General features: G+C 30.5%; 2 protein-coding genes across 2 annotated transcripts; both read right to left on the bottom strand.

Moving 5' to 3' along the window:
- Window positions 1-6,391: 6,391 nt before the first annotated feature.
- flr (actin-interacting protein 1 flr) lies at window positions 6,392-9,944 on the bottom strand. Its single transcript, XM_075730879.1, has 6 exons — window positions 9,278-9,944; window positions 9,079-9,216; window positions 8,695-8,765; window positions 7,823-8,630; window positions 6,836-7,755; window positions 6,392-6,770 (listed from the first exon to the last, which is right to left on the bottom strand). Exons 3-6 carry the CDS (start codon window positions 8,705-8,707, stop codon window positions 6,661-6,663), a joined length of 1,851 nt encoding a protein of 616 aa, XP_075586994.1. The 5' UTR covers window positions 8,708-8,765; window positions 9,079-9,216; window positions 9,278-9,944; the 3' UTR covers window positions 6,392-6,660.
- Window positions 9,777-10,898, bottom strand: LOC124500408 (protein FAM136A). Its single transcript, XM_047064480.2, has 2 exons — window positions 10,439-10,898; window positions 9,777-10,359 (listed from the first exon to the last, which is right to left on the bottom strand). Exons 1-2 carry the CDS (start codon window positions 10,667-10,669, stop codon window positions 10,153-10,155), a joined length of 438 nt encoding a protein of 145 aa, XP_046920436.1. The 5' UTR covers window positions 10,670-10,898; the 3' UTR covers window positions 9,777-10,152.
- Between the last annotated feature and the right edge of the window lie 5,914 nt (window positions 10,899-16,812).

Here is a 16,812-nt window from a genome sequence, read left to right as displayed (position 1 = left end):
AATGAACTGACAAGACATGAACCAAACTAAACGAAACCAAACTTTTAATGATAAAAAAAAACCGAGAGGTGTGTGTGTGTGAGAGTGAATTTTCCATTTGATCCGAATCAAGGCTATCTGTGAGTGACTGATCCAAAAAAAAAAAAAAAAAACTGGCGATCACACACAATGTAGTAGCATGGCAGTAGAGAGAAAAAAAAAGTTGTTTTTTTTTTGCTCCTGGATCACCATAATAATAATAATAATGATAATTGGATTGGATCTACAATTTAGATTAGCCTCTAGAGAGAATAATGTATGTACATTTATATAGACAAACGTCTGACAAGAGAGAGAGAGAGAGAGAGAGAGAGAGAGAGAGAGAGAGAGAGAGAGAGAGAGAGAGAGAGAGAGAGAGAGAGAGAGAGAGAGAGAGAGAGAGAGAGAGAGAGAGAGAGAGAGAGAGAGAGAGAGAGAGAGAGAGAGAAAAACTATGTAATTTTTCAGTTTTTTCAGTTTAAAACAAAAAAAAACGATCACATAGGAATTGTGGCAGTAAAAGTGTTAATATTAGAATAACGAACACACGAACACATTTATTGGTCAAACAAAAAAACAAAACAAAATGGGAAGCGAAGAAAAAAAAACTAAACTTTTCACTGCTAGCCAAATGAATGAAATGTTTCATTTATTCATTCATTCATTTATTGTGTCAGTCATTGAAAACATGACAATGAAACGAAAAACAACAAGTTTGAATACAAAAAAAAGTGTTAATCACGGCAAGTGAATGTTGTTGTTGTTGTTGTTGTTTTTTTTTCGGTGTGTTTGTTTATTTTATCTGAATAATAATGGTAAATGAAAAAAAAAAATTCACAACAAATTCATTAATCAAATTAACATGTTAACATTTTTTTATTCGCATCGTTCATGTGTAAAATTCATGTATATGAACACACAAGGGTCATTTATTCATTCAAAAGGGACATAAAGTTGAAATCAAATCATCAAACAAACAAACAAACGAATAAACGAATGAATGATGTGTAGAAAATAATGATTTAAACAATCAACAGAGACCACCACCCCATTAACACTTTTATAGTTATACTCAATCATATATCGATATCGATTTTGATTATAGATACAAATGTTAACATTTTCATTCTGTCTTCTTCATAACAACACAACACAACAACAGCAGCAGTGGAAATAATTTGACACATCTGTATTTGACATTGATGATGATTATTATCGATATCGATGACAAAACAAAACAAAAAAAAAAACACAAATTGTCAACAAATAAATGAATTTGATCGGACAAATTGTGGACACAACATAATCAACAACAACAACAACAACAAGAAATGTGTTGACAATTTCTGTACAAGAGATAAAGAGCGAGTAAAAATAGAAAATGTATCAAAATGAAATAAATTGGCAAAAGAGAGAGAGAGAAAGAAAGAAAAAATAAAATTTCATTTCTCATATTACACACCAATCTAATGATGACCCAATTGTGTATTGGTTTGTTGTTGTTGGATCAATCTGTATATATATATATGTTTGGAATGGGTGAATGAAAAAAAAATTTTCATACGGAAATAATGATGATGATGATGATGGTGATTATTAATATATACAAATAGCGAGAGAATGAAAGTGACAGCCATCGAAATCTGGCTAGAAAAGAGAATTGTGTAACGGTTACCAATGAAAATTCGATATACTAATAATAATGATAATTATAGGGAAAATTTTTGCGAATAAAAATCACATTCTCATTATGATGGCGACCATTAATGATGATGATGATGATCATCATCATTATGATGATTGAAAAATGTACACGTTTTTTGTCCTGAATAATAGTAATAATAATAACACCACCGATCAAACTAGACAGAAAGATATGGAATATATAAAAATTCAGAATTTCTTTTTTTTTGTCGTTTTTTTGTAATAATTACAGTTTATCCATAATTATCATTTTATCATCATTAGAATGATATAATGATGTTGCGTAAAAACCACACACACACACACAGAAAACCAAACAAAGTCACAAAGATTGTCAGGTATTATTAATTAGTAATCAAAAGGGTACCGGGTGGTTTTCGGTTAATTAGTAATCGAAAATTTTCGACAAAAAACCATGACCATTGATTTTCAAAGGAGAAAAAAAAACTTTAACACTGACGAAAACAACAACGTTATGTAATATGCTTATTTCCAACAAACAAACACATGTGGCATTCAAAAAAAAAAAAAAAAAATGAAGAAAAAAAAATTAATATCAAAATTCCTTACTTTTTTTCCTATGAAAACTGGATGAATCTCGTTGAATTCAATGTCCAACATTCTATAGAAAAAATGCCTGTATGAGAACAGAAAAACAAAAACATTGTCAAAATGGAAATTTATTCCATCTCTCTGTCCCTGTGTCTGTGTGTGCGATGTCTAGGTCTAGGTGATTCACCAATCTTATATTGTTAAATTTATTCATAAATACAATTCGTGTTTGTTTTTTTTCCCCACTTAAAAAACACACATTGAACCAGCAGCAGCAGCAGTAGCAGCTGTACACTGGTTTTTTTTCCATCATCATTTTCTTTCTTCATTTGTCTATATGTGTGTGTTTTGTGATTTAATATTTGTTTTTTATTATTATTTCAATTTCAAACAAAAAGAAAAAAAAATAGACTCGAATGTTTCCAACAAGCTGTTTTTTTTTCAAGAACTTTATTTTATACACTACTTCTTTATCGATGATTATTGTGATGATGATGATGATAATTCTATAGAATCCGTAGAATATACAGATGTTTAGTTTCACAAAAGAATAGAAATGCAAACAGTGAAAAAAAAATGATAATAATAATAATAATGTTCAAAGGAATTTTTCATTTCCATCATCATCATCATAATCATCATGGAAATAAAATAAACGAAAAAAAATGATTGAATGAATCATCATCGGTAATAATAATAAAAATTGATGATGATGACGATGATGAAATTGCAATTTAATTACAGGGATGCGTACCCAAACAGACAGGCACACAACAAATACTTGTAACAACAACAATGATTTGAATTTGAATTTCAAATTCATTTCTCAAACAGCAAAAAACAAAACAAACACTATGATGATCAAATTGAATCTGGATCAATCAATTTGAATTTTTGGTTTTTTCTGTTTTTGTTTGTTAGTTTGTTTCAGCATTGTATTCGTTTTTGTTTTCTTTCCGATTTCTGAAAACGAAATTTAGATTTCAAAATCGCAGTAAAACAAACAAACGTGGATTTTTTTTTCATCCGATATTCGGCCTAACAAAAAAAAAAAAAAGATCACAAAGACACAAAAAAAACAGGGCAGAATATTCATTATTATTGATCATGAATTCAGTTGTAAACAAAACAAAATCGGATCAAATTTCAGCAGAAATCAAATAAAAAAAAAACAATTCAAAATAGCTGCTTCACCGAAAAAAATGCAAGAAAAGATGAAATTTTTTTTTTGAAAAAACTTTTTTTCACTTAATAGATATATGAATATAATGAATGAAAATGGATCAAAACTTGTAATATACAGTAGTGAATTGGTGAAAGAATCCAAGAAATTCATCTAGTGAAAGAATAAATTCCCGTGTTTACATTTTGAATGGAGAAAAACAAAACAAAAAAACAAAAGAAAAAAAATGATGATCATAGCAACTAGAATAGTTCGACAAACAGAAAACAAAACAAAAAAAAACTTTTGATAATCTTCAGTCGCTGTTGTTGTTGTTGTTGTTGTTGTTGTTCACTCGATTTCGTTATAGTCAATTTAATTGGATTTTTTTGTTTTGTTTTTTGTTCCATCATCTTTCTGATTATGAAAATATTGTGATTATAAATTCTTTGCTCATTTGTATTTTTTTTTTCTTTTTGCAGTGAGAATCGAAATTCTTTTCATCTCTTTTTTTTATGGCTAAAATAAGAATCAAACACAATTTCTTAACGATAATAATTAATATAACGACGACGACGACAACGATGAAAAAAAAATTTTCCAAAATAAAGATAGATTGAATAATCAAATCGGGCTATAATCATTACATCCTTCACAGACATAAGAATCCAAAAAAAAAAATTCTTCTTTCTGTTCCATGCGAATTCCACACACACACACACACACACATATCATTATATCCAGAATGATCCAAAAATATCATCATCATTTTTGGATCATTTCTGAAGACTGAAAAAAATGATGATGATGATGATCCAAAATGATTACAGACACAGACATCATCAGTGCATCAAGAGAGAAAAAAAAGGTTGTCATCATCATCATCATCATCATTCACATATATAATTCACACACATATTGAACCAAAAGATGAATTTTCCATTAATATTACGTTTCTGTTTATCGTAATATGATGATCATTAACGAAAAGAATGAATGATTTATGTTTCATTTTTCATACCGAACTGGCCTCTAAAAAGCAGAAATCGATTTGATTTTGATTCGTTTTTTTCTTTTTCTTTTTTTTGAAAAAATTTCCAGAAATCTCTTTTTTATTGTTGCCCATAATGATTCTGTTGATGATCATGATGTGACAGAATCCATCATCATTCACACGACATGATTATTATGATCATTGTTAACATTTCCTTACGTGTGTGTGTGTGTATAATGATCATTACCATCAAAGAGAAATTTTTTCAGCACAAAAAACCATATAATATCGTTATATATGGATCATCGTCATTGTGCATACCACTGGCTGTGATTATGAACAAACGAACGAACGAAAAAAAAATGGATCGAGGCAAAGAATAATCATCATACTCAGAATGAAATCAATTTTCACTGAAAAAAAAGGAAAATAAAATTCATTTGAATGTGACAAAACCGTATGACAATTCAAATTCAAAAAATGACAAAAATGATGAAAAAAAGTAAACTTTTTTCTCCCAGTAACTTTTCAATAACCTTTTTTTAGGGGCAAAAAATTCATAACATCCAAAATTAACACCTAAAAATTTTTTGTAAGAAATTTTTCCAAATGTGTCTGGATTCTTTTGGATGCTGACTCACACACACACACACACACAGAGACTATGGTGATTAAATCAATTTGTTCAATTAAAAGTTGACAACAACAACAACAACGACGACCATAATTAAATCAAATCAATTGAATTGATAAGAAAAAAAAATCGATATCAGTTTAAATCGGTGAAATTGGAAATAAAGAAAAAAAAATCGATTTTTTTGTTCACCAAAATAGAATAATTATCATCGCTCTCGCTGTAGAGTGAGATTGATTTCTGACAACGAAAAAAAAAATTCTTCCGACGTGTATATTTGATCTAATTTAAATTTTGAAATTTTCTATCAAAGTGGCCTGTGGTTGAAAAGTTCCATAGACGTGTTTTTTTCGTTTTTTCCTGTTTTTTTTCCGGAATGAAACAAAATTCCAGCAGTCAAATAGAATCAATTTCAAGTGAAAAGAGAAAAAAAAAGTTCACTATACAGAATAATATAGTTTAACACAGTATGAATCCATCACACACACACACACTTGGATTCTTTGGAAAAGGAAACTTTTGCTAGTTGAAACCATACACACACACACATCTAATCAATGCTGGGGAATGCTGCAAAAACGTAACAAAATGAACAGAAAATCATACACACATTTACACAAAAGAAACAACTCGGAATTTCATTACCGGTCATTTGACGTTGATTCAAACACACAGAGTAGTGATAATTGAATCAAATCAATACCAATTTTTTTTGATTAGAAAAAAAAATCAGAAAAAAAGAGAATAAAAAAGACAGAGAATTTTACTTAAATCCACACACACAATTGAATGGTTCATTTTGTTCATTTCTATAGATAGTATACCGGATGGATATTCGAATGTTCAATGAATTCAGTGATTGAATTTTCCAAATAATCAAATTCAATTGTTGTTTTCATCATCATCAATATATGATAATCTCATTGACATTATCATCATCATCATCATCATCATTATCACTAGCCGGATTGTAATTCACATGAATTCATTGCGATTGATCGTTGACCTTTCATATAGTCTAGTATCAGATAATTACCGATATTATTATTTGATGTTCGGAAATATTAATACCACATACACACACACACACGTACACAAACATTCCAGAAATTCTACTAACAAAAACATTCAAAAAAAAACAAACAAACAAAAACAAAATTATCATTATTAACCGTTTGATGAACGTGATGAAACCCGAAACAATTTCCAGCACATGGATGATCCATAAAAGAAAAATAATAACAACAAACCCAAACATTAATAATGGAATTGAATCACAAAATCGAAGAAAGAATGAATGAAATGGATGGCCAACAACAGCAGAATATAAGCAGAATAATTCCATTTTTATTAATAATAATAATAATAATTTTATCATTATTAATTCAGAATAAAAATAAAGAAAAGAAAAAAAAATTGTTGAGATTACCACCATCCAACAGACAGAGACGTTGTTATTAAGATTTTTGAATTAATCTTTGCTTCCGCCTTCATGATTTAATTCATCTGGTGATGGTTTTTTTTTTTTGGTTGATTCATTGACTCTTTGATAGATTTGGTGGGGTTTTTTGTTCATGTAATTTTCAATTTTGTTTGTCATTTTAATTTAATTTCCCAGATTTTTATTGAACCATCATGACCAGTAGATACAATGGTCGATTGATTAAGCCATGCGATACGTGTTACTTGACTTTGTGGATGTGCTTCTACACATTATGATAAACGAAATTTTTTTTTATTAATAAAATAAACAATTTGAAAAAAAACTTACTTTTAAGTGTAAAATGTTTGGTTGGATTAACACAATCCCAGATAATAATACCGGTATCAAGACTACCAGATGCTAATAAGGATGAATCTGGTGACCATGCTAAACAATTAACACGTGCCACATGATAACCCCATTCTAGATCATGAGCTAGTTGATAATTATCGTTGCTGTTATATAGAATAATTTTACGATTCTGATCCGATGCGGCTAAATATTTTCCATCTGGTGAATAAGCGACATCTGTTATACCAGCACGATGATCCAATGTGGTGAATGATTGTTCATTCAATTTTTGGCCATCAAATTTATAGACATGTACTTTACTATCACGATTACCACCGACAGCAATGTCACCAGTTTGTTGATTACAAGCAATACTTGATGGTTCATATGGTGCTGTCACCACTGAAAGAATGCCACCATCATGTGCACGTCTTACTTGTAATTGTGAATGACAAGCGATGAACAGGATTTGTTTATCACTACTTAATGCTAATCCTTGTGGTTGTTGATCGAGTTTAAATTCACCAATAAATTCATTTGTATTCACGTCGATCGTACGGATTATATCATCAAAACCAGCACTATAGATACGATTATCGCCATCGAAAACCATACCACTAACTTGATTTGTATGTGTGCGGCCCACGATACGATCATGTTCACCATTCTGAGGATTCCAATGTGTTATATAACCATCACAACTGCCAGTATAAAGACGTTGTTGATCCGCAGAAACAGTGTTAATAGCTAATGCAGTTATTGTACGATTATGACCTTTTACAACACGTAATGGTTTTGTTGGATTATTTACATCCAAATAATTGATAAAACCAGATAACGAAACGGATAATAAATAATTGTTTTGCCACAGACAGCTAACCTGTTGATCCAATACATCTGAACCCATTGGAAATTCGCTGCCAAATAAACGAAGAGAAAAAGTTTCAAAATGAAAAAACAAATCCATTAATAATCACCACTTACGTAACGGCAGTAAATGTTGAAACATCCCAAATCTTACAAGTTTTATCACCAGAACTGGTCAAAATTTGTTTACCATCAGATGACCATGAAATGGCATAAATACCACCAGCATGTGCAGGTTTTTTTCCATCATCACCAACATTGAATTCACCTTGTTTACTATAATCATTAGCATTATAGAGAAACATTTTTCCATCAAAACCAGCCGTTGCAAATAATTGACCATCCGGTGAATAACGTACACTTTGCACGAAACGATTATGATCTTCTAGCTGTGTTTTAAATTTGAATGGTGGACCTTCATAAATGCCGACAAAATTATCCTCCGAACCGGTTACAATACGAAATGGGCGTGCTGGACGAAAATCACATGAATTAATCGTTTTTGAATGTCCAGCAATCTCACCAACCGAGGTACCGGTTTCCATCATAATAACATGACCAAAACGTTCTCGGCCTTCACCGACAACAACAATACGTTGTGAATCCGGTGACCATGCCAGGTCTTTAATATTACCAGCAAATGGTTGAAATTCATTCTTTAGAATATGTTCTGTTTGCGTTGTATCCCATATTCGTATACGTCCACCAATATCACCGGAACAGATATAAAAACCACTTGGTGAATATTTTGCCACTGTTGTCGTCGTTGAATGTTCAGTATAAATATCCGCCAAAGCTGGATTATTAATATCCCTGATGATAATAGAATTTCCATTTGGATAAAGAAAATTTTTGCCTTTTGGATCACCACCCAACACTAGTGGCATACCACGTTGTGTACGTGGTAATGTTGCAAAAGTATTACCTAAACATCGAACAAAAAAAATAGATGACATCATCAGCATTCATTATCTTTCCAGAAAACTTACGATTTTGAAACATTTTTTTTCGGTATTGTTGTTGTTGTTACTGATGCTCGTCACTTGGTTTTCTATTCAATCTACACAATGAAAATGACAAAAACAAACAAACTTTTAGTGAGTGAACAAAAAAAACGACTATAGACTAATAGGCGGCTATATAAGTGGATTTCATTTTCGTTTTGTTTTTCGGGTGTAATTATAAAGTTTTTTCTTGGTTTGTTACGAAAGCAATCCACTGAAAGACAAAAAAAAAAGCAACAGGCAATCGAATGTTTTCTTGTTTTTGTCATTGAAATTGAAATTGAGCCAAAAAAAAAGAAAAAAAAATTCAAGACGTCAAACTTTGAATGTTGATGACTTGAATTTCTAATATAATTCATATATACTTACATGTGGATGGGTGGATGGATGGATGTTGTTTCTTGGCTTTTTTTGAATCGGATTATTACTTGAATGAATGATCGTTGATCGAGAGTTGCTCTAACGGTGGTGGTTTGACAATTTTTTTTATTTCCCTGCTCTGTCAATCTGTGATTGCCAAGATGAATGAATGAATAAAAAAATTGTCGTTATTTTTTGTCGAACTTACAAACAAGCTGGCTGGCTTTTTTTGGTGCAATCATCATATTAGCAACAAATATATCGACGCCCAAACAACAATAAAAAACAACAACAACAACAACAATATCATTCGGCTTCGAATAATCGATATTTTTCAAAGCGATACTATCGATACTATTTTTTTTTTAATTTTATTAAATTAAGAAATTTTTTTGTTTCAATTGTTTTTTTCGTAAAAAAAAACAAAGTGATGAGTTGGTTGTTGAAAACGCATACACACACGCAAAATTGATTAATAATCGATGACAAATGTCATCATCAATCGTGATTTTTTTTTTTGAAGCACGACAGCAGATTAAACGCCAACACCTTTTTTTTGCACCAAAAAAAAAAAAAGAAAACCACAACTATTCGAACCAAATCAATTTTGCCAAAATCCATAAAATCAGATTCAAAACACATCAGAGCGTAGGCCACATATTGATTTGAATTTATTTAAAAAAAATTTCCAAATTCAATTCTTCCTGTCAATGTTGTTGCTGTTGTTGTTTAATTAAAGAATTCGTTTTTTTGGGGGTGGGGGGGAAACCACGCAAATTTTATTTGTTTTTTTTCGAATGAAAAAATATTAATAGAATTGATCAAAAATTTTCAATTTGGAGGTGGTGCGTGTGTGTGTGTTTGATTGTCATTTCTTTTGTCAATTCTACATATTCATTACACACAGAGGAACCATCAACTATATATACATATATAGTTGCTGCTATACGTGCAGGAATATTCTACATTTATAAGGAATGATGATGATGATGATAATGATGATGTGTGATTTTTTGTCTTCTTTATACGAAATAATAATTTTGATTTAAAGAGGTGGTGAATGTAAAATTTTACTTTCACAAATCAAGCTTTATGATAAGCTTCTTTTTCAATAATTCCTTTTATTTTACGAAATAAATCAGGCATCACTTTAATGGTATCATCGGCACAACGTATTACACAGGATTCAAATTGCGATTCAAAACGTTTCATTTGATCATCAGTAGTATCGGCATTCATTTGATCATGTATCTGATCTTGACATTGTAATGCACAACGTTCTAATCGTTTCTAATCATGTGAAAGTAGAAAAAAAGGTTTTAATTAAGAAAAATTTTCGTCTGAAACAAACAAAGAAAAAAAAACTTACCAAAAATCCAGACATTTCATTCGATATATAGCTTTGTGCTTTACGAAATTTTGATGAACAATCTTCCACACAGCTGGCCACTTGTTCCATTGATGCATTGTTGTTTTCACAACATTTTGCTGAACATTGAAACATTTGTACTTGCATTTTACGTAAACATGTTTGATCTAAATTTGTTAGAAATTTATTCACTTCGGCTTGTACACGTTTCTGTGCTTCTTCGGCCATCATTCAATGGATTTTTTTTTGTAATCCAATTGAACAAACAAAACAAACAAAAACCCAGAGACTGTTTTTTTTTATTGGAGATTAATTTTCTTCAAACAATAATCAAATTCTTTTGGATCAGTTGATTGTCATTTTGATTGGTAATAATTTTACAAAGATAAAAAAACCATGTGGCCAGCACAAATGGCAACAAAATAAAAAAACACACACAAACACACCATAAACAGATGATTGATTTATATAACAGCCGACAACATAGTAGATTGCCGGGGAAGTTTTCCTGATTAAATTTTTTTTAAATTTCCAGAAAACTTTTTCATTTTGTAATTGTGAAAAAAAAATGAAAAGAACCACTCATCTCTCCAGAGACAATGTTTTGAAGAAGAAAAAAAAATAAATGTTACCACCACAACCACCAACAAGTCCGGTTATTTATTACCTTTCTTTTTTTTCATGGTGAATTGGTTTTTTGTTTTGAAAAAAAAAAAATTTCTTCGACAATTCAATGAAACGAAAAAAAAAACCGAAAAAAACGATGACGATGATGATGATGAAAAGACCACCACCATAGCCAAATATCAATTGACCGTTTTTTTTTCTTCGTTTTTCATCTTATGGTCCATTGAATGTGTCATCATTGAATGAATATCGATTCTTTGAAACAAAAAACAAAAAACCAAGATTTATGTTCCTATGTGTAACCAACAAAACAAACGCGCGCACACACACTTGATTCAATGTTATGTTTTGTTTTTCAAGATGATGGTGATGAATAAAAAAAAATGTTACAAGTCGGGCCGGTGGTCTTGTGATCTTTTTTTTCTTGAGATTGAGAGAGGCCAGTATTTAACTACCAGTAATTTTTGTTTTCACCACCACCACCACCACCACCATTAAAAATGACCAAAATGAAGAAGAAAAAAAAAAATTTCGACAATTGACACTATATATTATTTAAAAAAAAATAATAAAGGAATGCAAAACAAAAACAAAAAGCAAAAAAAACAAAATTCGTGGAAAAACAGGAAAAAAAAATATGTCGGATGAACAAATGAATTTCGACAAAAAAGTCGAAAACGAACATTTTTTTCTGTGTGTGCCATATGATGAATATGGCATAGGTGAATAATACCAAATGGACTACGACAACCGTTTGAGGCACCAAAAAAATTTTTTTTTTGTTCATTTGTTCAAAGGTTCATCTTCTTGATCTTCTTCTTCTTCTTCTTCTTCTTCCTACAACATATAACCCATTCTGTAAAAAAAGAAAAAAAAAATGTCAAGGTCTCACTAGGTTGTATAATCATCATCATATGCACAGTTTCAGGGTTTTCAATGACCTTCAGCCAGAAAAAAAAATCATTCTCTAGGTCAAACACACACATACACAGATGAATCAATCGATAAGATATCAATCGAAATCAGTCTAATAACGGTTTTTGGTCAGTATTATGTTATGTCATATTATTATTTTGCTTTAGGCTTTTAAACATTAACTTTATTATTATTGTATAACGGTTACAAAAACACATTACCTGGTAAGTTTTTTTTTATTACCCCTTTAGGGTCACGAACACACACACACAATCAACAGGTAAACAGGGACAGTGGAAAAAAAAAATTGTTTCCCTCCCTCAACACACCTGTTTGTGTGCGAGTGTGTCATCAGTGTAACGGTAAAATTGAAATTGTTTTTTCGTTTACAAATCATCCAAAAATTACCTGTGTGTATCACCCGGTGGTATTTTTTTTTTTTTTTTTTGAGTGGATCTTTCCGCACAAAAAAAACATTGTTATTGATTACGTCAAAAAAAATATTTAAAGTGATTTTCTTGTGATTATTATTGTCAATTTAAGAGATTAACCTGTCTAATCTGAATGATTAGTGAATGAGGCACAAAAAAAAGAAAGAATTTTGTACATGTGTGTGTGTGTGTGTGTGTATGATCAACAAATATTACGTGCCATAATCAACAGGAAAATCACAATTTTATGATTATGTCAAACAATCAACCAAATGTGTGCGTGTATTTGCAGCGGAATTGATGAATGAATCACACACACACACACACACTGAACACAATGATAGATGAGTCATTCTCATACAGAATAAAATATGAATGAGTCATAAATGATGTAATTGCAACTTTTATTGCTCAATTTTTTCTTTATACTTTTACATTGAAAACATGAATGAAGAATTTTTTTTTTTTTGTTAGAATCTAAATTCATTAACATGCAGTAGTTGGTTGGCTGGTTAGCTGCTTGTTTGTATCCAGTGATCTTCAATTGTTTTTATCAATAAAAAAAAAACAAACAAACTACCAGATTCAATAAAATGTGTCCGTGTGTATGCGAGTGTGTTTGTTTTTTTATATCAAATAGATTATCATCATCATAAAGTGATTATTATTGCAAACAAAAATGATAAAAACCAACGCACTGACATCAACATCTAAGTGGTTGTCGGATATCCGAAAAATGAAATCATTACTAAATCAAAAATAAAACTTTCTAGGGAAATATTCCCGGAAAGAAAATTTTTTGAAAAAAAAATTCTTAGATTTTTTTTTCTGAATTCTATGTGTGTTTAGAAGAGAATAAAATAAAATTCTGTCGTGTACCATGATGATTCAATAAATGATACGGAAATGGATTCTGTTTTGTTTGGGAAATTTTCTTTTTGTTTGTTTTGTTTTTATCTTAAATTCTTCCACCGGGAATTTTTCCCATGAAAAAAAAATCATTCAATTTATTTAACGGTAAAAAAAAGAAAGGCTCGGAACAACAACAACAATAAAAAACAAACGGGTGTGATTACGGTAAAAAGAAAATCGGAAATTTTTGGATCGATCCAAAAATCTAAATTTTTTTTTTTTTGGATAAAAATATGCCAGGTGTTTATTACGACTACTTCCATGTAAACGGTATGTTTTATTTTTTCATTTCATTTCATTTCAAACATCGATCATTCATGGATGTAATCTGAAGCAGAGAAAAAAAAACCTGGATCAATTTTAATCAGTTCTTTTTTTTTGAAAGAAACTTGAAGATAGAAGAGAGGAAAATTTTACTTTTCCAAGAAATTAACAAAATCGTAACGCGTGCTTACCATTTTACATTATATTATTATTATATTAATGGGTCATCGTCCGCATCTTTCATTTCATGAAATATACAATAGAAAAGAAACCAAACTGATAAACTTTTGATATCGGATGGTGGTAGTAGTGTTGTAATTTATGGGTTTTTTCGTTTCTTTTCTCTCTCTCCAGGACCCAACTTTCGTTCAGCATCATCATCATCATCATCGGTGATTAAATAGCAGCTTGTTTGATGTGCTCACACACAGTGTTAAGCTCTCTCTCTCTCTCTCTCTGCTTTGGTTATCATGACAATGAAATTGAACCAAAAAAAAAAAATCGGGAAATTTACAAAAAAAAAGTCAAAGACCGCAAGGATTATTCATCACCATCGACAGCAACAACAGAAACAACAACAACAAAAAAGACGCCGATTTTTCATTTGTTCAAGAAAACTAAAAATGCCAAAAAGCCAAAAGAACGACGCCTTCTGCCTGCCTGCTTGCCTGCCTATGTTTTTTTGTTTGATAAGCATTTACAAGGAGAGAGAGAGAGACAAACAGAGCATATAATGGTGTTCGATTCAAAAAAAAAAAAAAAAAATTGTTAAATCGTCATCATCATCATCATCAAGATCGTTTGTTTGTTTATTTGAAACCTATAATGACAACAAAAACAACAGACATTGACACACGCACACATTTGATATTGGCCTCCTCCCCCCATCCCCTTGTATTAACACTTTCAATTCGCATCTATAGTATATTGATTTCAACAACAAATTCTTGGAACATCAAAAAAAAAAAAAATGAAATGAAATGAAATAAAATTCGTTTTTTTGTTGTGGTCGTCGTTTGTTTTTATTACGACAATCTCTCGTTTACGAAAAGAAAAAACATTGAAGAAAAAAAAATGGGGCCAAAGTTCAACGAAATGATGATGATGATGAAGGATGTTTTTTTTTATTATTAAGTGAACAACAACAACAACAACAAAAAACAACATAAAAACAGCGATTTTGTCTTGAAATGATTGGATTTCTTGGAATTTTTTCACACACACACACACACACACAGATCACAAGTTAGTTCTGTTACCGTTTGAATCAATCAATCAATCAATTCTACATACCATTACAAATCGGATTCTCATTACATATCAATATATATGTGAATGACTGAAAACGCCCATCTGATGTTGTGGGTGTGAAAGTGGGAAATTTTCAGGAAAAATTCGATAAAAAAAGTGTGTGAGAAAGAAAAATAGACTGTAATTAACCTTTTTTTTTCTTGAATTGGATATTTCCATTTCCAAGAATTGAATTCATCATTTTTCTTTGCAGAAATAGCATCAAAAAATAAAATAAAATAAAACATGACAACCATGACCACAATTCCTGAATTTTCAAACGATTGCGAGAGAAAATTCGAACAAAAAAAATCACTAGACTTGATTGAAATTGTGTATAATTAAAAATCTAATTAATCAATGAATTTTTGTTGCTGTTGTTGCACACTATTTAATCCGGATTTGAATCGGGAAATAAAAGGGTTAAATGTTTTTTCTCCTATTTCGCCATCCTATATCTGTTGTTGGACATGGAATTGAAGATTCATTTTGGTTTTTTTTTTGTTTAACAACGAAAAAAAAGTTGACGCTATTTTCTTATACACAGAGACACACAGAGAAAATCTCAATGCCAATAAGTTTATTAGCCTTTTTTTTCTCTCTCTCTCTCTCATTGGTGTATCATATTCATTCATTAAATTGAATTGGATTGAGCTGATTTCATTCATTCAAAAATTTCTTCATTTTTTTTTTGGGGCGGTATGTATATATTCATTCGCAACAGACACACACACACAGTGTGTGATTGACTCTTGTTCATGATTATTGCAATACCATAGAGTTCAGTGTGTGTGTGTGTATGCACACACGATCCAGTGACTGAATCACCAATCAGCAGCGATGAAACCAACTTGATTAGAGAAGAATAAAGTTTATGAACAAATGTGAATTATATTCAAACAACACAACAACACTTGTTGCTTGATTTGATTGTAACAATCTACAAAACAGAGCCATTACGATTTGAAATGATCAAAGACCACATCCATTACGTGTTTGTTTATGTGTGTGTGTGTGTGTGTGTTCAACATAACCGGAAATAATCCTTGACATCTCCAGTATTGATCACAAATCGATTTACGTATAAAAATCATAATTCTGTGACATATCTATCATGTCTATTTTTATTATCACCATCACCATTATTCAAGGAATTTGATTGCGGAAAAATTCTTTAACATTTTTTTTTCTCTTTCATTCGATTGAATTCTTTTATTTTTTGTTTTTTGCTGGATGATTTGATAGTTAAAAATGGAAAGAATGATGATCATGTTGACAAATTATATCCACAACAACAACAAAAACGACAACGACAACAACAACAACAAATGACGTCTACTCCTACTTTATTTTTGGGTTTTTTGGTGAAAAAAAATGCAAAAATCTTTTCTTTTTTTCCACCAGATAATCACTTGGCTTATCAACAGAATATTCTGTCCTTCTCTCTCTTCATCTCTTGAAATAATCTAATCTTTAAATCCAGAATTTTTTAAATAACAAATAAAAAAAAAAGAAAACAAAAGCACAAACGAAAATTTTCTTTTGTTTTGTTTTTCTTTGATTTGTGAAAAAAATTTTAATGTCAAAAACAAAAAAAAAAAAAATCAGAAAATAAAATTTTTTCAAAAAAAAAACAAGAATTTCCAAATAACCTTTTGACGTATCTGAAGTCATCATCATCATCATCGCCAAATACACGCCCACCACCATCAACATCATGTTAATCCTTTTGGAACGTGAATTTTTTTCAGTTTTACCACTACCATTGTTAACACCGACATCATCGCCAACACCACCACCAGCATTACAATGGCAAGTGCCACCTACTTTTAAATCATGATAAAAACCCGGCACCTAAGAATATTCTTTTGTTTCTCATCTTTTTGTTGTTGTTGTTGTTCAGAACAATAATCCAACGAAGAAAATTTTTCATTT

Source organism: Dermatophagoides farinae, chromosome 4, assembly GCF_024713945.1.
Source record: "Dermatophagoides farinae isolate YC_2012a chromosome 4, ASM2471394v1, whole genome shotgun sequence".
Classification (NCBI taxonomy): Eukaryota; Metazoa; Arthropoda; class Arachnida; order Sarcoptiformes; family Pyroglyphidae; genus Dermatophagoides; species Dermatophagoides farinae.
Note: the sequence above shows the minus strand (reverse complement) of the source record. Positions and strands in the feature narration are given on the sequence as shown.